This window comes from Dendrobium catenatum, unplaced genomic scaffold, assembly GCF_001605985.2.
Source record: "Dendrobium catenatum unplaced genomic scaffold, ASM160598v2 fragScaff_scaffold_124, whole genome shotgun sequence".
NCBI classification, from domain to species: domain Eukaryota; kingdom Viridiplantae; phylum Streptophyta; class Magnoliopsida; order Asparagales; family Orchidaceae; genus Dendrobium; species Dendrobium catenatum.
In genome coordinates this window covers 801,080-825,951 of record NW_021318586.1, presented here as the reverse complement: position 1 = coordinate 825,951, position 24,872 = coordinate 801,080, and the positions used below count along the sequence as shown (strand labels likewise).

General features: G+C 35.8%; 2 protein-coding genes across 2 annotated transcripts in view; both read left to right on the top strand.

The window, feature by feature from the left end:
• LOC110098611 overlaps positions 1-24,872 on the top strand; it is a 99,033-nt gene that overhangs the window by 46,955 nt on the left and 27,206 nt on the right. The window contains exons 12-14 of the mRNA XM_028698330.1: positions 9,727-9,911; positions 12,380-12,488; positions 12,577-12,720. Coding sequence (XP_028554163.1) covers positions 9,727-9,911; positions 12,380-12,488; positions 12,577-12,720 — 438 coding nt within the window. The remainder of the gene's footprint in view (positions 1-9,726; positions 9,912-12,379; positions 12,489-12,576; positions 12,721-24,872) is intronic.
• Positions 19,845-20,938, top strand: LOC114580553 (aldehyde dehydrogenase family 3 member I1, chloroplastic-like). The gene is made up of 3 exons (XM_028698486.1): positions 19,845-20,210; positions 20,650-20,718; positions 20,825-20,938. Exons 1-3 carry the CDS (start codon positions 19,992-19,994, stop codon positions 20,927-20,929), a joined length of 393 nt encoding a protein of 130 aa, XP_028554319.1. The 5' UTR covers positions 19,845-19,991; the 3' UTR covers positions 20,930-20,938.

The window sequence follows — 24,872 nt, the reverse complement described above, 5'->3', positions numbered from 1 at the left end:
GACTGAAAGAGAGAGTTTTCTTCCTATTTTCCTCCATTTCTTCAAGTGGAGGAGCATAAGCCTGCTCTTTTCCTCTCCTTAAAGCAAAAAGGGAGTGTTGGAGGATAGTAAAGAGACTTGGAGGCTGTCTACTTGCTGTAGAGGCTTCTTCCACTCCTTTCAACTCCGTCGACCTCAAAATAGTGAAAACTGCTGTTTGGAACGCTTGGACAGCAAGCGACGACTTCCAGAAGCACTCAAACAGCAAAAATTTCTGTCTGCAGCGCTTTGGACAGCAAATCCACCGTCCGGAAAGGCTTGGACAGCAGTCTTCTTCATTGGGAACGCCTTGGACAGCATCGGCGCCATCCAGAAAGGCTTGGACAGCAGTCTTCTTCCTTGGGAATGCTTGGAAAGCAACCTAGGAGCTTGGACAGCGGCTTGGACAGCAATTTGGAGCGCTAGGACAACCCGGGTGAGGTAAAATCCTAAAACTTAGTGAAAGCTAGGGTCCCCCAAGGCCAGTGGTTGTGTGGTTGACGTCCTTCAGCCCTAGGTCCCTTAGAAACTTAAATTTATGCTTCCATGAAATCCTATGATTGCTGTCCTCTCCGCAAAAAGTGAAAAATTAGTGCTTTTTCACTTTTTTGCTCTCTTGTGAGTGTCAAAGAGGCATGTCAATGCGTGTAGGGGTGTTGCATGTTGAAGAACATTTTCGTATCGACCCGACCCCAATCGAGCCCGACTAGGCTTGATCGTGCTCGATTGGACCCAAATCGGTTTTGGTCGAGTTCGATTCGAACTCAATTTCAACCCAAATCTGATGCGGTAAAAAAATATAGGGGACCCTATATTTTTTGATCACAAAAAGAACAACCTTTCTAGATACAAAATAAAGAAATAAAAAGCATAAAACAAACTTTAATATTATAAAAATGAAAGACTTACAAACTTTGACTCAAACAAACTTGGACTCTTACAAGACACCCTAAAGTTGCTGCACTTGGAAGAAAGATGCTGAAGGAGTGGCACTTGCGGATAGACGAAAGAGGTTAGAAGCCAAGACGAAAGGTTGGAAGGAGCTCGCAAGATTTCCGGAGGGGATGAGAAAGAAGACGGACAAAGAAAGTCTTTCATTCAAATCACTATATAAGCCCTCTCCTTTTGGGCAGTTCCTCCAACATGCGTTGTTTGAATGTAAGCACCAACTTTCTAATGAAATGATCAAACTTAAATAAAAGTTAGTTTTCTAAAATATAAAGCCTAACATAGGATAGTCCGAGCATCTCTGAGATTTTTCAAAATCAAGTGCTCCTACTTCACCTCCCTTGGCTCTCATTTCAAATCTAATTCTAGGTTGATCAACTCTTCCTTGAATTTCCTAAAGGCCAAAAACCTTTAAGCAATATTTTCATCGATTTAAAAATCAAATTTAGCCAATGTCTAAAATGACTTTCAAAAGAAAAGAAAGAAAACCACTAATTTAATCAAAAGTCTTCTCAAGCCAAAACTTGAGTTATAATTAACATTAGGGACTTGCCATTATGGGACTTCTGTACCCCAAAAATAAATAAACCCCACGCGACCAAACATCGAGTGGGGGAATTTCTTTTAAAATTGTAAATTTTATCATTGAGTTCATAAGGAAATGATATTTTTATCATTTGGGGTAATATAACATCATTCTTATGCCGTGCTCAATCAAAAAGTATGCAATCCGTTCGAGGTTATAAAAATTCTCTAACAACAATTACTTTGAACAATAGACCCTAGATATCTAAAACGTATACTCTAATTAATGACTTGATCGCCCAAAGTTATAATGCCCCCGCTAGATCTATTACTATTAATAGTACACTTCATGTTTTCGATTTTAGATCTACTCAAACGAAAACCTTTAGCCTGTAAGGTTGACCTCCATAATTCAAGTTTACCTTCAACTCCTCGTCTTATCAACAAGAAGAATGTCATTAACAAAAAGCATACAGTAGGGTACAACATCTTGTAAATGTCTAGTGAGAACATCCATGACTAAAGAAAAAAGATATGGCTTAAGGTTGATTTTTGATGTAATCCAACCAAAATAAGAAAATACTTAGTCAAGTCACGTTGTGATTGAACACAAGTAAAAGCTTTTGCATACATATCCTTAATGACTTGAATATAAGCTTTATTAACCCCTTTCTTATGTAGAACTCTCCATGTCACTTCTCTTAGAACTTTATCATATGCTTTCTCTAAATCAAAAAATATCATATGTTGATCCTCCTTATTATATCTATCCTTCTCCATCAAGCTTCTCATTAAATGTATAGCTTCCATAATAGACATGCCCTCATGAATCCAAATTGAATTTGAGAAACATTAGTATCACATCATGACTTATGCTCTATAACTCTCTCTGCATAGTTTTAAAGTATGATGTTGACCTCTACTATGCAACCAAAGGAAACAGAAAAAAAGAATTATATCACTACCTTCCTCAAATCTCTGTATCCGTCCATACCAAAATCACGATCAAATCGCATCGGTCACAGCTACGGTAATCATGCCCCTATAGCGATGATGAAACGTCTTATATTCGACGTGGACTCCTCTTGTTCGCTTCGCTAAAATGAGACAGAAGCGGAGCCTCAAGCCTCTCTTCGCTCATTCCCACACATGTGAATCCTTCCAGTCCCAGACCTCTGAATACCTTCTACTTTCATGTCCCTTCGCCTCTCTCGTCGCTGTGTCCGACTCCACGAGCAGCCCCAAACTCTTCCCCATCCCGAAGTCCAAGCTTTCGTCGCCACTTCCTTCCCTCTTGCAAGCAGCTTCCATGGCCTCACCTGTTACCTGCGACGGAACCCAACCGAACTCGCGTCAATGCTTTCGATGTCTAGGTCACACAAGGCCTCCACCGAACTCCTCTCTAATCACCTACTCCCGATCTCTCCTCCTCATCGCCAACCTCTACCCTAGCCTTCCAATCCCTTTGTCCCGAAAAAAGGAAAAAGGAAAGAAAAAACAACAGAGAGAGAGAGAGAGACGAACCCCAACTCCCATTGTCGATCTCCTCTCTGCTTCCCCTTCATCCTTTAGCTGACATTGAGATTAAGGTAAATTATTATTATTATTATTATTATTTTTAACTATGTTTTTATAAGTATTAAAATTTAGTTATTAGTTTAGTTATTATTAACTATTATACTAATATTAGTAATTATTATAATAATACTAATATTTATTATTATAACTATTATTATAAGTATGAGATTTTTTTGCATATTTTTGCAACCCCGTCATCGCTATCATCTCGCCGACCACCAAGGTATAACTTCCTTAACTCAGGTTCTCGTTTTTGTCGTTTGCGGGGGACCGGCAAACCCCCTATACGCGCTCTTGTAGCACGGTGGGAGGAAACCCGATCCGGCGCCTACGATGAGGCAGGTAATCGCCTAAAATCCCATTTTCGACATTTCCGGCGGACCGGAGAACCACCTATACGTGCTCTCGTAGCACGATAGGGGGGAGTCCGGTATGATGCATACGACGAGGTGGGTAAGCCATATTCATGCTTTTGTAGCGTGGTGGGGATGTTACTTAAGTACCTGTACACGCCCTTATAATGTGGCAGGGAAAGCCACTTGTGTTTTCGTCCGGATACTTTTGAAGACCCCATACACGCTCGTGTAGCGTGGTGGGATGAAAGAGGTACGGCCCGATGTCCCCCGACACCTACCCTATACGCTCGAGTAGCGTGGTGGGATGACCCAGTTTTTCGTGATTTCTCCTAAATAGGGGAGACGCCGGGAGGCTGCCGAATTTTCTGGTGAAATAGAGGACCTAACTTGAACAAAAATAAGAGATCTTGGACATAACAAGGGATCTGGATGACAATAAATTGAATCTAAATGAACTTGAACTTTGAGAGGGAGATAATTAATGATGATTCAGTTTGTACTCAAAATAATAAATACAAGCTTGATTTGGACAATGAAGATTTGGACTTGAACGCGACATGAGCTATAATGACTTTGAACTCAAACTTAGATTGGAGTTTGAACCAGACAAGCTCGATCCTGAACTTGAACAATGCAAAGGACTTGATTTGGACTCAAGTGAATTTGCATAATTTGAACTCAAGCAAAGATTGATTCAGGATCATGGTGGACACAAACGTGAACTTGAAATGAACACTTATGGACTCAAACTCGAAAGAGGAATGCATGAAGCTCAAATAAAGTTGAACTTAACTTGAATAAAATAACTTGAAGCTTGGACATGAATGAGATTTAGCAATGAATTAAAATTCAACATTCAAGATAGGATTAATGGATCTTAAGAATGACACAATTGAAAACAAATAAACGAGGAAAGACCCATGCATTTTTACATTAATTTTTTGAATAATAAGGACTAAATCGTAATTACAGTGATAATCATTCTCATGAGAAGATGAATGTAAATATGGTAAATGATGAAAGCATTCCATGCATTTCAGGCAGGACTTGAGGATGATGCCCATGGAAATCTTGCAAATGTTCATTCTAAATGTATACAATGATTTATCCATGGGTGGTGCAATGATATGCTCATTAGTAAAGCTTGGAGATCCAATTTCTCTACAAGGCATGGTGAGTATGAAAGCTGATGATAATTGTCTACATCATTGGCAATAACATTGTGGCAAGTATACATATATCTATCCACTACAAGAAGAAAGGAATACTAATATTACAGAGCTTAGAGAATGGTGATTGTTTGGAACTTTTCAATGACCATGCATTTGTTAATCTTCATTGGGATGAATTTGAACTTATTGTTAGAGGAATAATCAAGAAGTTTTCAGAACCTTCATTGACAACAAAAGTTGTTGATGCCAACTAATAACAAATAATCTATGGACCTATGAGGGACAAATGCATGCTCACATTCAAGCAATGATAGTAGGGAAACCACAAGTCGCAGATAAATAACGTTATCATCTATGTATGTTGAAAGACAACATACAACGACGGGCAGAGAAGATTGAACATGCGATGAATGCGATGACCTATAGGCAGTATCGAAATACAAACAAGTATACTCAGCATTGCAAGTAATAAAGATTGAAGGGTAGTCTTCTTTTCAATCTTACAAGAAAACATAATATTCCCTACAAACGACCAAGTCTCTTACTAACATACGAATGAACTCGAGGGATATGCAATGAATATAAGGGTATCCCTCCAATCAATACTAGCAGGTTTGTGGACATATGCAAGAACCTCTCTCAAACATGAAAACAAATATATAAGCACATGCTGAGGACTTGTAGTGGATAGAATGATGCATCCGCAAGCGAGAACGTGAACCCACTATATGTACAACAGTTCATTTACAAGAAATTATAGGAGGGTTGTAAGCATTTGTGGGTTATAGTGGAAGAGAATGAGGATTAATAATCCCAAGATACTTAAACCCTTGCAAGCAAATACCTTGAGCAATAGAGGAGCTCCAATATATGTAATGATGTATCCATAAGCGTTGCAGTGATACGATCCTGAGTAAAATTTGGAGATCTAAACATCTCTGCAAAGCATGAAGAATGTGCAATGCTTGCAATGCAACATCCATAGAGAAAGATGGCCCATAAGATCTGCATATGATAAGTGTCTCCCAATTGTAATCAACCATGCTTTAATTTCAAGAGAACATATCAATTCTCTTAGCTTATCAAGAAGTGATAATGCTAGATGTGTCGTGGATAGGGTAGTTATCCTACCAACCCATATAGAGAAATCATAGCACCCTACAATCAACAATCATGATGTAGATGTGTACACAATATGTCTTTCAAAGTGCCTACCAGTCGTGATAACAAAGGCATTATGATGCCTCCACGACCAATAATTGTCAAACATTGGTCTAATACATCAACCATTCCAATCATCTCAAGGACTACAATCATTTTGCAAATGGATGTATTGTATAATTCTCCTTGATGGTCTAGTGCATCTTCAATTATTATGGCCGGTTCAAGGCTGTAACTCGTGATTTCAAAACATGTGGCCTCAATAATGACGTAATCATTCAATGTTGAGATAATTGATTCTTTATTTAAGCCAACAAAAGAGAATGTTGAAATCATTGATTCTTTATTTAAGCCAACTAAAGAGAATGATAATGATAGCATAAGCTGAAAGCTGCTTATTGACTTCTACACAAGTTCTGAGAAGAAAAAGCCAGATCAAATCATTATAGAGTGAGTCTCAATTCAACTTGGTCCGAACCCTGAGTTGGATTAGATTATTGAGGTTTGAAAGCTTCTTAATGAACACTGGTCATGTATCCAACTTGCCTTCTACGTACGAATATTGAAGTATTACGAAAAGCACAAACTCCTACGAGTCATCGTAAAAGACCACTCAAAGGCCCAAAATACCTCCACACATGCATAATAATTTGTATACACATAGGTATACAAAAGGGGTAAGTGCAATCAGATACCCGCGTGGGCCCCGATGAACGTGTTGTGAGAGCACACGTGACGTCTAGGGATGCTGCGCGGGTCTATAAAATTTGAACCTTATCCTCCTAAGTTGGTAAATATGTGTCGAAAAGGTTCAACTAATAATTATAAAATGCCCACAAACACCCGCATGGGCCTCGATGTGCGTGTTATAAATGTACAATTGACGTCTAGGGATGTTGCACAGGTCAATAAGTGAATTCAAATTCGGGCCCAATCCTTTTATATGGATCAATAAGAGTCGATAGGGTTCGAGCCATCAAACAAATGTACGGTGGTGGCGACCGGTATATTTGTCTTAATACATTGATATTAGACCTTCAAGCCCTATAATAATGATAATTCACTAATAAAAGCATAAAGTTTACGATACCCGATCCTCTGTCGACATCTCGACAGAGTTGATAAGGTTCATTCACAAAATGCCATTATTTTCAAATGGAAATAACCCCGTACACCTAGATGAGGGCTGTGTTGAATGAAGATCTCAACTAGAGGGTTTAACTTCAACCATTTCAAAAACATCCAAACTTCCACAAAGTTTAAATTCCATAAATATAAACATTTTCAAATAACCCCATACATCCCGATGATAGCCATGTTAAATGTTTATCTCAACCGGTGGGGTTAATGAACACTTTCATATGCCATCCCAAATGTGCCAAAATTCCAAATTCAAAAAAAAAAAAAATTCAAATTCCAAAATTCCAAACTCCAAGATTTATAAATTAAAATCAAACCATCAAGTACTTAAAGCATAAAATCCATTCACCCTCCGCAACAGTTTGCGGGGTGAAAAAATTAAAATTTACTTAAGCTTACATAGAGCTAATGCCTGATCGATAATATCATTAGGATCTATTCTCAAACAGTCTTCTGCCAGTAAGGACGTGGTACGTGTCCTCTGACTAGCGGTTTTGCCGCTAAATGACACCGCAGGATAAACGATTATGACCCGGGGCCCTCTAAACCGAGTAATTTTGCTGCCAAATGACACCACAAAATACTGGTTATGGCCAGAGCCAATACGTTCCATATTGGCGTCAAATCCTTGAAATAGGAATCAATAGGATATGATCGATAGGGCAGAAAGCCCTCTGTTAGCTAAGATAGATTTAAATTTTGTCCCCTTAGACAAACATCCACCCCAGGTCTACAAGGTAACCTCGAACAAAGCAACCCATGACTGCTGATAAGGATGGCCTAGGATGACGGAACCATGGGATCATAATCAGGTCCATCATCCATTCCCCCACCATCTGCTTTAAATGTGAGATTGTGAAATCTCTAATTTGAAATATCAAATTTTCCAAATTCTCAAATTCAAAACCCATATTGCTACTATACACTTGATACTACGTATCTATAGATACAATTGTTGACGAATATTTTCGCATCGACTCAACCCCGATCGAGATATATATAATCACTATTTTTTGTATCTAATATATTATATAAATTATTAAAAACTAAAATCTTTGCATCACATATTATTTTCTTAGACTCCTTATTGATCTCTTAATATAGTTCCTAATTATCAGAATTTTTACATCTAAATTAAATTTATGACAAAGCTTCTTATTTTTTTTCTTGCACATTTGGATTCCACCACAAATTCTTTTACTATTAGAAGTTTTTCCCTTTGATACTTCAAAGATATCATTTGCAATATTCTTAATAGAGTAGGTACTTTTTCTCACATAACATTAGCTTTCTCATGCTCAAAAAAAATTTTATAATATAAAATGTTTTTATCAAATATATTTTTGTTAACATTATTTAAATGCATCCATCTAATCCTAGAATAATATTTTACTTTCTATTTTGTTTCATTATCATAGGATAATATTTCTCATCCATCTTCATTAAAGATATTGTTTTATTTTCATTATCATAGGATTCGGACTATGATAATGAAGTTTATGATTTTATACTTGCTAACACCATTTCTAGTACAAATCCTAATAAAATATCATAGTTTAAATTCTAAACTATCGATCTCCTTAGTCTTCTTTCAAACCCATTTAGTTTCTTGAATGCATAGAATATTTATATTCCTATGAATCATAATATATATTAGTTTCATTAATTTGTCTGTAAGGGAACTTATATTCCAAGACGATATCCTAATTTTAGTTTTACGGATTTCATTTTTTGCCAACATTTGTCCATGATGTTGGAACTCTTGCTTATTTAACATTGCACCCGGGCGTCGGTGTAGCGACGACCATTGCGTACTTCTAGCCATATTCAGGTTATAAAACACGTTGCTTTTCGGGAATGCCCTAACATTAACACAATGTATTAAAAGATTCATGTCATGATTATTCGACAAATTTTATGCATGTTGTACAACCTAACACAACCTTCCACTTTTCTCATTTATGACTTGGGACATGGCAACAGCTATTGGGGAATGACATGAGTAAACACAACAATGACGATACAAGCAAGAAAGTAAAAGCAGCGGAAAAGTAAATGACACCTTGATTTAATGTTAAAAAACTCAAAATAGCGAAAAAATCACGAGGCCACACCACACCAAGAAATCCACTATGAAAATTGGGAGAAATAAATATAGATGTTTCTTCTCTCGTTCTCTCCTTGCTTCTATTCTCACATGCACTGTTCTCACACTTACCTTAATTGAGAATACAAGAAAAAGCCAAGTAAATAAACTCCAATGGTCGCTATCCTTCAAAAAACAAAAAATAAAACCATCTAGTCCGTCTCGTAGTGTTGCGATGCCGGTTTGAAGCGCTGCGACGCTCAAGCCTATGTCTTGAATTGCTGCGGCCCCATATCTAGGCCGCTGTGTTGATCTGCTCTTTGTGATGTAGCATTATTCTCATCCCGTGGCTTAGTAATATGTTTTTATTCAAGTTGCTTTAGGTGCTATATTAATGAATTGTTAAGCACAAAACTTTTAAGAAATAAAAGATACCCATGAACTCGTTCAGAAGATTCATAAATGTGTATGAAATAAATGATTGAAACATGCTCAATATAACCAATGTTGCCCAGCAGAACCGTTGCACATGTACATACTTTTATTTTTTATTAGATTAGTTTTTATTTCAATGAACTAGTTATTAATGCTTCATCTTTGGTTTAGCATTTTTGCTAAACATATACCCGATTGCTATTCAGATGTTAAACATTTCATTTACATTTTTCTTTTGAACATAGAGAGCTAATTCAGAGGTCTATTTTTTTATATTGATTTGGCCATTTTTAAATTAAATTCATAGATCTCTTCTTACTTTATGGGGCTAGCCACCCCACACACTGAAGAAGTGATCAAGTTGGTGGACAAAGTTGGAGGCATCGAGTGGCTGATTCAGAAATATGAAATGGATGGTGCTACTGCTTTAAAATTAGATCTGTCATTGGACACTCCAATCATTGTTGTTCCAAAGAATTCTCTGAGTGAGGAGTATGTATTTGTCTTTTATGTTCTATGCTTTTTTTTTTTTTTTCAATTTATGGCATATGTAATTATCTTTCTTATCAATATAGATATTTCTTTTGAGAGATTGGTTTGACAAAATGTTAATATTTTTTTGAGGTATACTTTGTTGAAAAAGCAGAGTACTCATTCTGCTTCACTTAATCTTATGAATAGTTTTTATTATATCAAATGGTCTTGTTTGAAGTTTTGTGGGCTGACATGAGGTGATGGTCAGATGAGTTTTAACTACATAACTGACGGTAATGGTGTAGTCTCTAATGCAAGTCCTCTGTTGTGGATATTTGTTTCATTTGCATGATTCATTTTTTTTTAAGTTTGAAGTGAAGAAAACAACATAGCATGGGAAACCAGTAAACTGAAACTTTATGCAGCACGTGACAATATCAAACCAGCCAGTCCACACATTTTATTTCCGTCCTTGAAAAAATTAGAGAAGCCTCATCTCCCTTAAGCTTTAGAATAACGTCTTCACTGTAACACCCCACAGTACTCCTAAACATACTGTAAAGTGTAACATACATAACCTAACTTTTTTTTTTCTTCTTGATATTTAATAAAATTTCTCACATGGGAAATTCTTATAAAACATTCAATCATCTTTCAATTGATACTTGAATGAAAGCAGCTAGGAAATCTAAAGCTTCAATCAACATACTTATAGAGCCACTACAAAAATTCAAAGTAATACTTCTTTAGATTTAAAGCTTAGTTGTACAAACATATTTAAAGCTAACATAAAGCTAACATAAAAATTTAAGTACTTGCACTTAGTCTTCTCCAACCTTTTTTTTTCCTTTTCCTATACTAACAATCAGTAAGAAAAATGCTGGTGAGCTATGAGGCTCAATAAGATATGCACATTCAAATAACAATTAAATTGTATTCTAAAAATTACAACATTTAAATCATAAGTTAACCCATAATAAGAAAATCTCATATAATAAATTGTGGCATTAATCATTTTCTTCAACTGTAGACTGTAGTGAATATAAACTTTAGACTTTTAAAAGATTAACTATATTTTCATAAACATATTCAATGGAGCTCAGGTAAACCTAACATTATTATCATTGAATTACATAGATATCCCTTTTGCCTCTTTAGGGATCCCTTTTATCCCACATGCTATGTAGGTATCATATTATTTGGGATCCCTTTTACTCCACCTACAATACAAGTTTCATAGTTGGATCTTTTTTGCCCACTTGATATTGTAGAAATCATATCATAAAGTAGTCAATCTTTATTAATTTGATATTCAACATAATTCATACATGTTCATATAAATATAAATGCATCTAACAGTTACATCATATATATACCATAAAGCCATCAGGATTATAGTGCTTCCAGTCACTGTACCCAATAGAGCAACAATGATTCTTGCTCACTATGCTGAATTCTGGCTACATTTCTTCCTAGCACTGCTACAAGAAAAATTATACTGTGCCTTAAATTTCTGCATTGTTGAATTCCTTCTAAAATACTTCTTAATCTTCTTCCCAGCACAGCCGAACTCTCCTAGTTTTTCTACAAAACCTTCTGCAAATTGCTACAGTGCTTCCAGTCACTGTACCGAATAGAGCAACAATGATTCTTGCACACTATGCTGAATTCTGGCTACATTTCTTCCGAATACTGCTACAAGAAAAATTCTACTGTGCCAAACTCTGGAACCGTAATTTCTGGGATTTCTTCTTTAGAATGCTGTGTTGATTTCCTTTCCTAATCCCTGTGTCGACATTGAAATTGTTCGCAGACAGTTGGCTTGTGTGTAAAGATATGGTCCCTTAACTGCTATTCACCAACCAAAACATCTATTCATTCTCTAATAAGAAATTAATCTAATTTAAAGTAAATTTGTAACTTGAGATAAATATTAATGCCTACCCTATTTATTATACAATTAATATTAACTTTAAATATACTTTTTAGATTATAATCAAATAAATTTTTCTTTTTTTCTTACCCGAATATTTTGGGTCTTACATTGGCATTCTCACCTACTGTGTAATGTGTGCTTTTGCTTGAATTGGGACTGAAAAAATCATCTGTTGTTATTGAGGATTTATTTTGGCAATTCTTTGTATCAAAAGTTTTGCTTAAATTTGAGGTTGGGAAATTTTGAATTGTTATCGTTAGCGTATTTCATTATTTATCTTATTTTAAGTTTACAAATAGAATCCTAGGCTCTACACCTTATCAGGAAGTTATTAGTTATGTCACTGTGCTACCTTTAAGCTGTCTTCGGTAGATTTAAACATCCTTGAACTCTAATAGAATGTGTATTAATCATTGGCCCATGCTAACAATATAAATGTAGCTTTCTTACACTTTACTTTACATCTGTAGAACATCAATGATAACGTATATTTTGTTTTTCTCATATGCCAAATTTTATTTGTTTGAAATGTTTGTTGTTTTTTTGTTAGTTTTATGCAGCTTGATCTTGGGCAACTGCAAGTGAAAAACAATTTCTTCTGGTTTGGTAGCAAAGATAAAGATCCATCAGCTGTACATCTAGATATTCTTGATGCTGAGGTATGATAGTATGTAAAATGCATCTTTTTATTTTTTGTCAATGCTTAACTTATTAGCACATTGTTAATATATCACATGCCCTTTGAAGATACATGGTGTCAACCTGTCTGTTGGTGTAAATGGTCTATTGGGGAAGCCTATGATACGGGAAGGACAAGCCCTTCATATACAAGTGCGTCGCAGCTTAAGAGATGTTTTCCGCAAAGTTCCGACTCTCTCTATTGAAGTTCAGGTATGTCTTTTGTTCTTCTAATTTGTTCGAATCTATCTTAAACCACCACGAATGTATATGTTAGTAACTTGGTTACTGACGATAATGATTCTATGATGCTATTTATAATTTACAGATGATTGCACATTTCTAAAGATATGGCCTTTTGATGCTTTTGTTTTGATTTCTTTTTTGTATGCGTAGGTTTTAATGGTGATTCTTGATTATAGTTAATGTGATTTCATTCAATCCCATTAAAATCTGAGACTTATTTTTTCCCTCGAACGATGGCTTTTGAATTTTAGATTGTTAGGACCTTTAAAATTCTGTGGAATGTTTCCTTTTAATATGATGTATTGAAGTTCAATAAAAAATAACAGTAGAGAAAAATTGTCACGACTCGGTCCGGTTAGCCCGAATTAATGGGGCGGGAACTTACGATCGTACGGTAATTTCAAGAACTTAATATTTTCTTTTCATAAATAACATTAACAAAATAAACATCCAATAACAACATAGGAAAGAGCGATTAACTTCCAATTCAAATATTTCTAATACATCAAAACATAAAATATCTCAAAACATAAAATGAAAATACTACAGTAGTCCACGACACACCATTTAACACATTACATAACTTAATCATAAAAACCTGTTTCCTTGAACTACTCTATGCTAGTATGTAACAGGTCCTACCATTAGTCCTTAACAGATTCTCCTGAAAATCATTCCCACAAATAGGGTGTGCTAAAGCTCAGCTGGTAACAAATATTTATCATATATTTATAAAGCAAAAAAAAAGAAGATATTATACATGCAACTTCATTTGGTGGTGCTGAAAAATTTATTTCAGTAGCATTACAAATTAAATAAAAATCATACTTTCACCTTTGGGTATGCCTATTTTGTATAACATTCTACCTGTTCAGTTATCTTTAAACTTTTCATAAATTTTCCATTTTTCATAACTTTTTCATTTTTCATATTTTTTCCTTCATGTTCTCATATGCATAGATGCATAATGCTTAATCTTATATTTATACACTCGTCCCGGAAGTATCAATATTTCGTACTGATCAGGTACTCAATCAAATATGGCCAAACATTTCATTTCATTTACTCCGAAGACTCATTTACCAATTTGCTCCGAGGAGCCCTTTACAAATTTTCTTCGAAGAGCCCTTTACCTTTTAGTACTCTGGATCATCATGTACATTCAATCATAATGTTTATCATAGAAATTAAATCATTCATGAATTCATATATGTTTGTCTAAATTTGTGTCATGCTCATTCTCCTATCTACACAAACTTTATTTAAAAGACATGCTACCTTATTTAACCTTATATTCACAATTACATGGGTACAGGTTTAACATTACTGTAACAATAAACATAAATACAAATTTAACATTTCTTGAACCATAACATGAATATAATGATCTCAAAAGGTTGAAAACATGAGGGGACGGAATGTATTTCTTTCGGTCCCCTTAAGGATCGGGCGGTTAGGGGAATTCCAAAAAGTCCAATTTGCCCTTAAGTACTTTAATTGTCCATAAAGAAGAGAAGGGTAATTTCGTAAATAACCACTTCATTTAAAAACTTCGACGATTATTAATTCCCATTTAGTGCAGAATTTACTATAGTACTTTTTATCATTTCGATCGAAATTTAATGTACTATTTTATAAAATTTTGTTGAAATCCGACAACTTTCAAAATTAGCCTAAATGTCGTCGCGACGCATCGAAATACGTGCAACACTTACAATCGACTTTTTCGAGTTTTACAAAAATTCTACTGTTTAAGGTAGCATTTCTCCTGCCAGAAACTTTGATTTCCATCCAAGTTTTCATTAGCTTTTAACTCCTAGATTTTCAATTGTAATATTCTTTATCATGCTACTATCTTCTCTCTTCGTTTCGGCAAATTATTGGGTCAGGTGACCGAAGCCATCTCTCCGTTCGGTCGCCAATAAAAATGCGTCATCTGTTAGGATTTTTTTTAATTTAATATTAACGCTTTATGTCTTTTCAGAGTTAGCGACCCGACCCGATAACGCTTTTCATTTGAACTTTTAAGCATTTGCCGCCCTATTTTTTCATTTTGAAAGCCGCGAAAGACGCAAATAAAGACTGCTGTAGAAGAAAAAATGAGCCAAAAAATTGCAGAGAAGAAATGGACTGCTCAGCGAAGAGGGAGGTCGAAGAGGGAATGGAAGAGGGAGTACATGAATCGGAAAGGATGCACGAATCGGAAAGGATGCATGAATCGCAAGGGGTAGTGCATGAATCGGAATCGGAACCTAACGTAGCCGGAAATTCCTCTGGTTTCAACATTTCGGTAAGTATCTTGGAAAAACGAGTTAGAAAGTTGTTTGTGAGCAGAATAAATTTCTTAAGCAGAAAGTTGACGTAGGTTTCAGCTCATTATTCTTAAGATTTTTGATTTTGCGATTTTTAAGCAGAATAAATTTCTTTTGTCGAAAAAGTAAAAAATAAAAAAATCTAATGTTGTTGTTGTTGCTTAGCATTCATTATTGATTTCTAGGATGAAGATGATAAATAAAAGAATGCGCTATAGTTGCGCTATAGTTGCGCTATAGTTGCGCTATAGTTGCGCTATAGTTGCGCTATAGTTGCGCTATAGTTGCGCTATAGTTGCGCTATAGTTGCGCTATAGTTGCGCTATAGTTGCGCTATAGTTGCGCTATAGTTGCGCTATAGTTGCGCTATAGTTGCGCTATAGTTGCGCTATAGTTGCGCTATAGTTGCGCTATAGTTGCGCTATAGTTGCGCTATAGTTGCGCTATAGTTGCGCTATAGTTGCGCTATAGTTGCGCTATAGTTGCGCTATACTTGCGCTATACTTGCCCTTTACTTGCGCTATACTTGCCCTTTCAGGCTGTATACAAAGATGAGACAGAAGCATATGAATGTTTTTGCACTTATGCTCACGATAATGGCTTTAGTGTCCGAAAGGATCATCACAGTTTTTGGCCAAATTCTAGGAAGATAAAATCGAAGGACTTTGTTTGTTCAAAAGCTGGTTTCAAAAAAAGTGACGATCATAATTCAGGGAAGAGGAAGAGATTCATTAGACCAGTTGTCAGAACTGGTTGTCCAGCCATGGTGAGGTTTGTCACTGATGAAGACGGTTACTGGCATGTCAAAAGATTTATTGAATCCCACAACCATGAATTAGCTAGCCCAGCCGACCGACACCTTTTAAGATCATGTAGGAATGTTATTGAGGAAAAAGCTTCCGTCCTAAAATCGATGACAAATGCAGGGATTAGAACCGTTGATGCATATGCCTACCTTGCAGAGGAAGTTGGTGGATGTGAGAATGTCGGATTCTCTAAGAGGGACGCCTACAATTTGATTCAGAAGGAGAAAAGAGCAAGGATTGAAATTGGTGACACTAATTCTTTGATTCAATTATTTAAAGATCGACAAGTTGAGGACCACATGTTTGCATGGGATGTTCAATATGATGATCAGGATAGATTGTTAAATTTTTTCTGGGTTGATGGCAGAAGCAGGATAGATTATGAATGTTTTGGAGATGTGTTAATTTTTGATACTAGTTACAGGCTGAACAAGTATAATTTTGTTTGTGCGCCATTTGTTGGTGTTAACAATCATTGGCAGAATATTTTGTTTGGGGTTGCTTTTTTGTCAGAAGAAACAATTGAAAGTTTTACATGGTTGTTTAAAGTATTTGTACGAATAATGGGTAATAAATATCCAACAACAATATTCACTGATCAGGACCAAGCTATGGCCAGGGCCATAGAAGCTGCATTACCTCACACTCGTCATAGATTATGCCAATGGCACATATTTAAAAAGGTTCCATCAAAAGTTTCCATCTACAATAGCAATAATAAAGTTAGAGGACTCTTCCATAAGTGTATGAGGTGGTGTGATTCTGAGGAAGTGTTTGAGGAAGCGTGGAATGAAATGATCAAGGAAGGGAATCTTCATAATCATGAATGGTTGCAGGATCTTTATAAGATAAGGAGAAAGTGGTCAACTGCTTTCAACAAGGATTCCTTTTGCATGGGCATTTTATCAACGCAGCGTAGTGAGTGTACTAATAATGTGTGTCATGGCATTTCAAAGCCAACAAGTTCATTAACTGATTGCTTTCTTGGCTTGGAAAAGGTACTGATGAATTGGCGGCGAAATGAGCAAGATGAGGATTACAAATGCAGTCAATCTGAAATTGTTCCCGTGATAAAGAACAGCTCAATATTAAAACAAGCTGCTAGATATTACTCAAGAAGAATATATTCAATTTTTGAGGAAGAATTTATAAAGGCTGTGGGAGAAATGAGTATAGATTTTGTCTCGACTGATTCTTCAAAGTATATAGTCAACTACATAGAGAAAAAGAATCAAAACCATCCTTGGGTTGTTCACTTTGATGCAACAGAAGGTAACATTCAATGCAGCTGTAAGAAGTATGAAACCATGGGATTGCTGTGTTCTCATTGTTTGAGGGTTTTTAAACAGTTGGATATGGCTAAATTCCCTGAGAAGTACTTATTACTTCGTTGGTCAGCAAGGGCTCGACAAGTTTTTTATTCAGGTTACTTCCTTAATTCTCAAAGAAGTAATAATTTCCAAAGTGGTAGGGGATTCATATTCAGAAATCAGGTGAGCAGGTTTGCATATCAAATGAGCACGGAAGCTCAAGGGAATGAAGAGGCAGAGGAGTTTATTCTTTCCTCATTGCAAGACATGTATAAAAAATTATACCTAATTCTTGGTGGCAAGAAAAGAAATCAGAAGGATGTTGCTAGTTCCCAAGGTGGAACTGCAAATTTGAAAGATCCTCTAAAGCGTAGACCTAAAGGCATATCAAATGCAAGACTGAAAAGCCATTGGGAGAAGAAGAAACGACCTAAGAGTAAGCTTTTAATAACTTGTTAATTATTTAATTCCAAATCCTAAGACTAAAGCTCTAGTTTCTTACAGATAAGAAGCCTTTGGTGGGGGATAACCCAATAGATGAACCTTCTTCAACACATCCTAGTTCAACACAGATGAACTTTTCAAGCATGCCTGAATGTTTCAGTGAGGAATATATAACCGGCATACCATCAAGCCAACCTGGAGCTGAATACACCAAGTTGATGATGGATTTTCTTTCTTCGGAGTTGGAATTTAATGAATATGCAATGTAATATAATAATATTTATTTGGACTGATTGATTTCATAAAGTTTAATTTTGCAATGTAATAATATTTATTTGGACTTAATGATTTCATTTATTGGTTGTAATAAAAAATTTTTTATAAATCATCTATTTGGACTTATGTAATTTGGTTCTTTTTTATTTTAAACTTTTTTAAGCTAAATAATTACGAAATATATGGTTGCCCTATACTTGCGCTATACTTGCGCTATACTTGCGCTATGGCTGCGCTATACTTGCCCTAAGGTTGCGCTATACTTGCGCTACGGTTGCGCTATGGTTGCGCTATACTTGCGCTATGGTTGCGCTATACTTGCGCTATGGTTGCGCTATGGTTGCGCTATACTTGCGCTATAGTTTAGCTATTGTTGCGCTTTACGGAATATAACAGATTTTAGAGAATGCTCATTAATAAACAGAATATAACAGTATGTGCACATTTTATACAACAATCAAAAAGTATATAAAAATATAATAAAATGTACATTTATAAATCATGGACAATATTTACAACAAGTTACAGATTGTTTACTTCTTTGTTTGTAGAAAAAGAAAAAATGCAAACTCTGCCCTAAATTTAGGCATATGCTTTAGTGGAAAGAAAAGGTTGGATAACAAAAACATAATAAAGGTCTTTATTTTTGTTGCATTATCAGTTAATCTGTCTAATATTGACATTTCATTTTTTATTTCAGTTGACAGAGGTCCATTTAGAGGATCAATCCTCCATTTGATATCAATGCCTCTGTTGGGCAAACCTGTCAGAAAATTTCAGCTGTTAAAAAGTTCAAAAAACATATAGCTATAAAAAATTCCAAATTCAAAATATTACCTGTCAACAAAGAAACCTCGTCAGTAGTGAATTTCAGAACATGTCCAAGGACGATGAAGCCCTCATCAGCAGGACTCCAGAATTTAAGAATCTCAAACAGAAGTGGTATACACTGCTGGAATGCGGGGAACATCAAAAATTGATGAATGTTCAAATTCTTTAATGTTTGTTCCACTTCATCATCTATGATCTCGGCAAAAGCATCACAATGTTTCCGGAAAGCAGTAACATAACATCTAGATGTTACTGGCCTTTGATAGGGAGTCCTCATCTATAACAAAAAGAAAAATCAGAACTATATAAATAGCGCAACCATAGCGCAACCATAGCGCAACCATAGCGCAACCATAGCGCAACCATAGCGCAACCATAGCGCAACCTTATATTTCGTAATTATTTAGCTTAAAAAAGTTTAAAATAAAAAAAAACCAAAAAATTGAAAACCACATTGAACATATATTCTAGTTTTACAACTATTACTAAACCCTAAAACTTAGAAGATAGCGTAAACCTTTCGTATCATTTGCTTCATCCATTTACGAAGAGAAGAAGCGTGAAAAATCAGAAAATAAATATTTGAAAGGAAACATTGGTAAAATTATAAGTAAACCAAACCCTAAAATTTAACGGCAATATAACTTTAACGCAACGAAAGCGCAAGTAAAGCGCAAGTAAAGCGCAAGTTAGGCGCAACCATACCTCTTCCTGATTGCTGGTCTTCTACAGTATCGTCGTCTACCTCCGGCAGGAATAAGCAAATGCAGAACCGAAGGTAATGGAGGAATCCGAGAGCTCGAGTAACAGTGAAAATGTCGCTCGAAAATAAAATGCGCGGCGTTTCCATTCTTTCTTCGCCAATAGAATAGCGTTATCGGGTCGGGTCGCTAACTCTGACAAGACATAAAGCGTTAATATTAAATTAAAAAAACGACTGACAGATGGCGCATTTTTATTGGCGACCGAACGGAGAGATGGCTTCGGTCACCTGACCCAATAATTTGCCTACGCGTGGAGTTTCTCTCCAAGGTGAATAGAATGACATAGCTATCGCAAGCCTAAGACCACGCCAATATAAAAAGCCTCCGCGGCTCTAATTCTTAGTATTAATGATTCATCCTTCAGAACAAATAGAATGAGTATAACGGCCCAGGCCATATAAGAAGATTCGGTTTGAAATCCGAACTTGTGCTCTTCTTTCTGTTTTCTTCCTCTTTTGTTCCATCCAATTTCTGTAATTCCTTCAGCGAGAAGAGATGGGCAAACAAAGTCAACGACCCGTCGGCGAAGAGAGCGCCGGCGAGGTGGTGATGGGGCTGCGAGAGAGCTTTGCGTCAGGGAAAACGAGGAGCTATGAATGGAGGGCGGCTCAGTTGAAGGGCATCATTAGGATGATCGATGAGAAGGAGGAAAACATCATGGAAGCTCTCGAAGCTGATCTATCGAAGCCAAAGCTTGAGTCTTTTGTCCACGAGGTGGGATTGGACTTCTTCTCTTCACCTTTACTTTTTCGTTTTAATCTTTTTTTCTTTTTTAGAAGGGATTTATTTTGATAAGGACGAAGGTTTTTATCATGGATTGTAGGTTTTGTTTTTGGGTTTTGGGCTACTTATCTCTCTCTATTCCATTTTGGAAAATGACTTAAAGGGTAATTTTCTGTGATCAGAGCAATATAATTGATCTTTTTGGCACATATTCTATTTTCCTAGATCGGTTTCTCAAATAATTTGAGTCACTAGTTGCGTTTGTTGCTGTATCTCGAGATGCGAAAAGGACGTTCGATTCTACTAACTGCCGTAGTTGTTTGCCATCATCGGATCCTGTTAAATAATTAGTCGGAATTTTTTGTTTTCTAATCTTTAACCCTTAGTTTTGTCTGTTTGAATCCTCCTCACACTGTTTTTCTTACTGCAGATTTCCTTGGCGAAGTCTTCATGTGGATTGGCTTTAAAGGAATTGAAGCGCTGGATGAAACCTGAGAAGGTAACACGAAAGTGCTAGTGTTTTTAAATAGAAAGAAAGCTGTGGCTTTTATTTGCGCATTTGATTCTTAATGAAGCATGACTGACTAGATTCGAAAATAATTTAGGTGTCAAGTATGCTAACGGCCTTCCCCTCATCGGCAGAGATTGTACCAGAGCCCCTCGGTGTTGTGCTGGTTATTTCTGCTTGGAATTATCCCTTTTGTATGTGAATTGCTCCACTTTTTAATATCTAAATCAAATCAAATTGTTTATGAAATGATAACCTTTCATGCTGTCTGATTCTATTAGACCTCATTGAACATATATGCTAGTTATACAACTATTACTAAACCAAAAAAGTTAGCAGATAGCGTAAACCTTTCGTATCATTTGCTTCATTCATTTAGGAAGAGAAGAAGCGTGAAAAATCAGAAAATAAACATTTGAACATTACATTAAACAAATAATGAAAAAATTATAACCAAACCCTAAACCCTAAAATTTAACATATAACTTAAACGCAACGAAAGCGCAAGTAAAGCGCAAGTTAGGCGCAACCATACCTCTTCCTGATTTATGATCTTCTACAGGTTCGTCGTCTACCTCCGGCAGGAATAAGCTAATGCAGAACCGAAGGAAATGGAGGAATCCGAGAGCGCTTACCAGAGCTGGAGCTGGAGTAACAGTGAAGATGTCGCGCGGCGTTTCCATTCTTTATTTGCCGAAATTCAAATGAAAAGCATTATCGGGTCGGGTCGCTAACTTTGAAAAGACATAAAGCGTTAATATTAAATTAAAAAAAATCCTAACAGATGGCGCATTTTTATTGGCGACCGAACGGAGAGATGGCTTCGGTCACCTGACCCAATAATTTGCCCTTCGTTTCAGTCTCTTTACCACTGAGCATTAACTCATCTGGTTTTGCTCCTCATGAATTGTGAGGGGGAGGAGTTCAACTTCCACATTGTGTGAATTCTAATTAAAAGGAAAAAAAAAAGACCAGCAATGCTTTGCATGGTTATAAAAGATCACGATTGAAATCTTTGTGGCTAAGTAGTGTAGAACATCAAACTAATTTTGAAGGCCCTATTACAATATCAATATCAAGTGCTCAAAATAGATCAAGACTAAGATATCATTTAATTAAAAAATCAATAAAGAACCTAGACATGAAACTCAAAAAATTATAATAAGAATTAATGCTTTAAATTTAAAATTTAAGTTTAATGATTTTGAACCTTTAACCTTTAGCATGAGCTGGTGTTAAGCATTCAGGCTTCGTTTGATTGGAAGTGTTTTGTGCTGATTCCATTTTAAAACGTCAAATTTATTTGTTTTTTACTGTTTGGTTCGTCAAATCACCTTAACTCCTTTTTCTTCATTTTTCTGCTGTTTTGAGAAAGCTTTTTATTTGCTTCTCCGTTAGAAAATTACATTTTCTGAATCAATGTTTCTTAAAACTGTCTTTTATAAAATTACCAAATAACCAAATGAAGCCTTAATGAAGGCAACTTTTGACCTATGAAAGGCTTACAAATTAAAGAAAAACGTGAATTATCCTTCGGGAAGTAAGAAGGTTGAAAAAGATGGACAGACCATTTAGTGGTCTTCTGAACCATCAACTTCCCTCCTACAAAAAGGATTAAGGTTGAGCATGGGGTGGTAATGATGATTATAGTTTGACCTGAAGGGTTAGCGGCGATTGGTGAATCTCCTGTTGCTAACATCGGCACAAAGCTGGTTGAGGGAGTCGACCTCTCTTTGTATTATGACGGTGTCCCTCTCTATTTGAAACTGTTAAGGCGAGTCCCTTTGCAGCGACCAACAGAGGCGAGGCCAAGGAGGTAGCATATGTTGAAGTTGGGGTTGCTATTCTAGTTGGATTTGATTCTGATAAAAACCTAACTCATCATTATATAAACTATTAGGATACTCATCTTCTATTGGAACTTGAACAATAAAATTTTCATTATTAATACAATAAACAATATAAACTCTCAGTATAATTCGACACTTAATTAAAGTGTGAGTACTTGAATTCCTTGAAAGTCTGAGGGCTTTTTCTCATAGAAGCAATGGAAGTGGGATCTTGTAGAGCATTGCGATAGGAAAAAAATGCTTTAGAAGAGAGATTGTGAATGAAGTAAAGGAAAGTGCAGAGAATTCATAAAGGCCTTGGTAGATGATTTAAATGGGAAAAAAATAATTTATCAAGAAATGTCAAGTCAATTCAAATTTTTATTTAAAATATTTTTCCCTGATGATAAATTTAAATGCATATCAAAACAAATAAATACTACCTTTAAGTAATAAATAATCTAAATGTTAACTTGAATCTAAAAGCGCGCTCAAGAATTGAAATTATTGTTTTTTTTTCTTAACTTGCATAAAAGTTTAATCATAGAATTTTTGTAGATATTATATATCAAGGACAATGCTTTATAGCGCAGAATGGTGGCCATTAATAGATAAATATAAAATTAAATTAGGTGTTGCAGAGATGAGGGTGCTCAGGTGGATGAGTGGCTTTACTTTTAGAGATATACGTGAGAAGGTTGGAGTAGCTCTAATGGTATTTAAGATTAGAGAGAGTCGTCTTAGATTGTTTGGTCATGTAAACAATTGGCTTATGATGACCCAATTAGGAGAGAAAATATGTTAGATTTGACTTATATTAAGAAAGGTAGAAGCAGACATAAAATGACTTTGTTAGAAAATATTAAAAATGATCTTTCTTTATTAGATTTAAATGAGAATTTGACTCATAACATGACCCAATGGTGAAAAAAGATTCTTGTAGCCAATACCACTTAGTGGAATGAAGGCTTGTTGTTGTATTATAAATCAAGGGCGACTTAAAGTTGACCTTTCATTAATATAAATGAACCCAATAAAAACTTGAAAATCTGATCAAAATCAATTTCATTAGAAATCAATCGACGATGAGTAAGCTATTGAAAAATAAACTTGTTGCCAGTGATGAATTTACTTGATTTAGACAACTCTAAAAATTTAAGAGTGTATATTACCTTGGCCCTCAATTCCTGAATTTTTTGGCGGAGAGTATTAGTGACTTCAGTAGATACTGATTCATTCATTAATTGTACCCTTTACAGAGTTGTCTTGAAGAGCTGCTTGATGATAGGAATGGCAGTATCTTCTACCATTTTACTCTTGTAGCCCAGCTTAATTTCCATCTTTTATGTGGTGGTTTATTGAAGAGAAAATCTTCTTAGCTCCTTAACCCTAAGCTTGCAAAGAACTGCAACTTACGTTAGATGCATAAATTATTTTTGAGGCAAAATTCTTGCATGAAATTGTTACAACAAGGACATAGTAGTACTAAGCTCTTATACAAGTCCAGTACCATAGGTTGAGAGATTTACAGGATAATGGCAATATGGATCGAAAGAAATCCGGCAGGACATTGGCTAGGTCAGATTTGTAAATCATTCCTATTTCAGCATTAGGTGGGTGACAGCCTATGAATGATGCAACTATAGTTATCTTAACATGAGGGTGATAGTGTAAGATGTATATAACATAACTCCTACAAACCAAATCACCTTACAAAAAGTGAATTGCATCCTACAACAACTAAATTTTATCCCACTACACATGGTTTAAAATTGCATAATAAAAGGCACACCTCAGCACAATTTCAGACTTTTAAGCCTCAAAGCCTACGCAATGAGAGCTGGCATTGAGGCGTACGCCTCATGTTCACTGAGGGCCGCCTCGCCTCATGTTTTAGAGGCGTCCGCATCTTAAAATTAAAAAAAGCCCATAACCTAATAAGATTCCACAATTGGTATGTCTGTTCAGTACCGCTTGTTATCGCTAGGTACATGCTCGGTACTGCTCGTTACCACTCAGTATAACATTGCTTCTTACCACTAAGTACAACAATGCTCAGTACCGCTCGGTATCTTTCCATACAAATGACTTACGAACTTTAAAAATATTAAGAACTTCAAAATTACAGGTCGAACTCCGCCAGGGGGCAGCTCCCCCTTGGACCACCGGCTGCTCGGTATATTGTTGTATTCATTGCTATTTATTTTTGAAATTATATGTTAATGAAAATAATATTGTGATTTGAGAAAGATAGAATTTAAGTTGAACTATATTTCATATTGTTTTATTATTTAGATATTTTGATTTCACTTCATA

Excerpts from the sequence above, each read along its gene's own strand:
- LOC114580553 (XM_028698486.1), top strand. The coding sequence starts at position 19,992 with ATGGGCAAACAAAGTCAACGACCCGTCGGCGAAGAGAGCGCCGGCGAG. Across the intron at positions 20,211-20,649 it reads TTGAGTCTTTTGTCCACGAG|ATTTCCTTGGCGAAGTCTTC; the intron begins GTGGGATTGGAC and ends TTCTTACTGCAG. Across the intron at positions 20,719-20,824 it reads GCTGGATGAAACCTGAGAAG|GTGTCAAGTATGCTAACGGC; the intron begins GTAACACGAAAG and ends AAAATAATTTAG.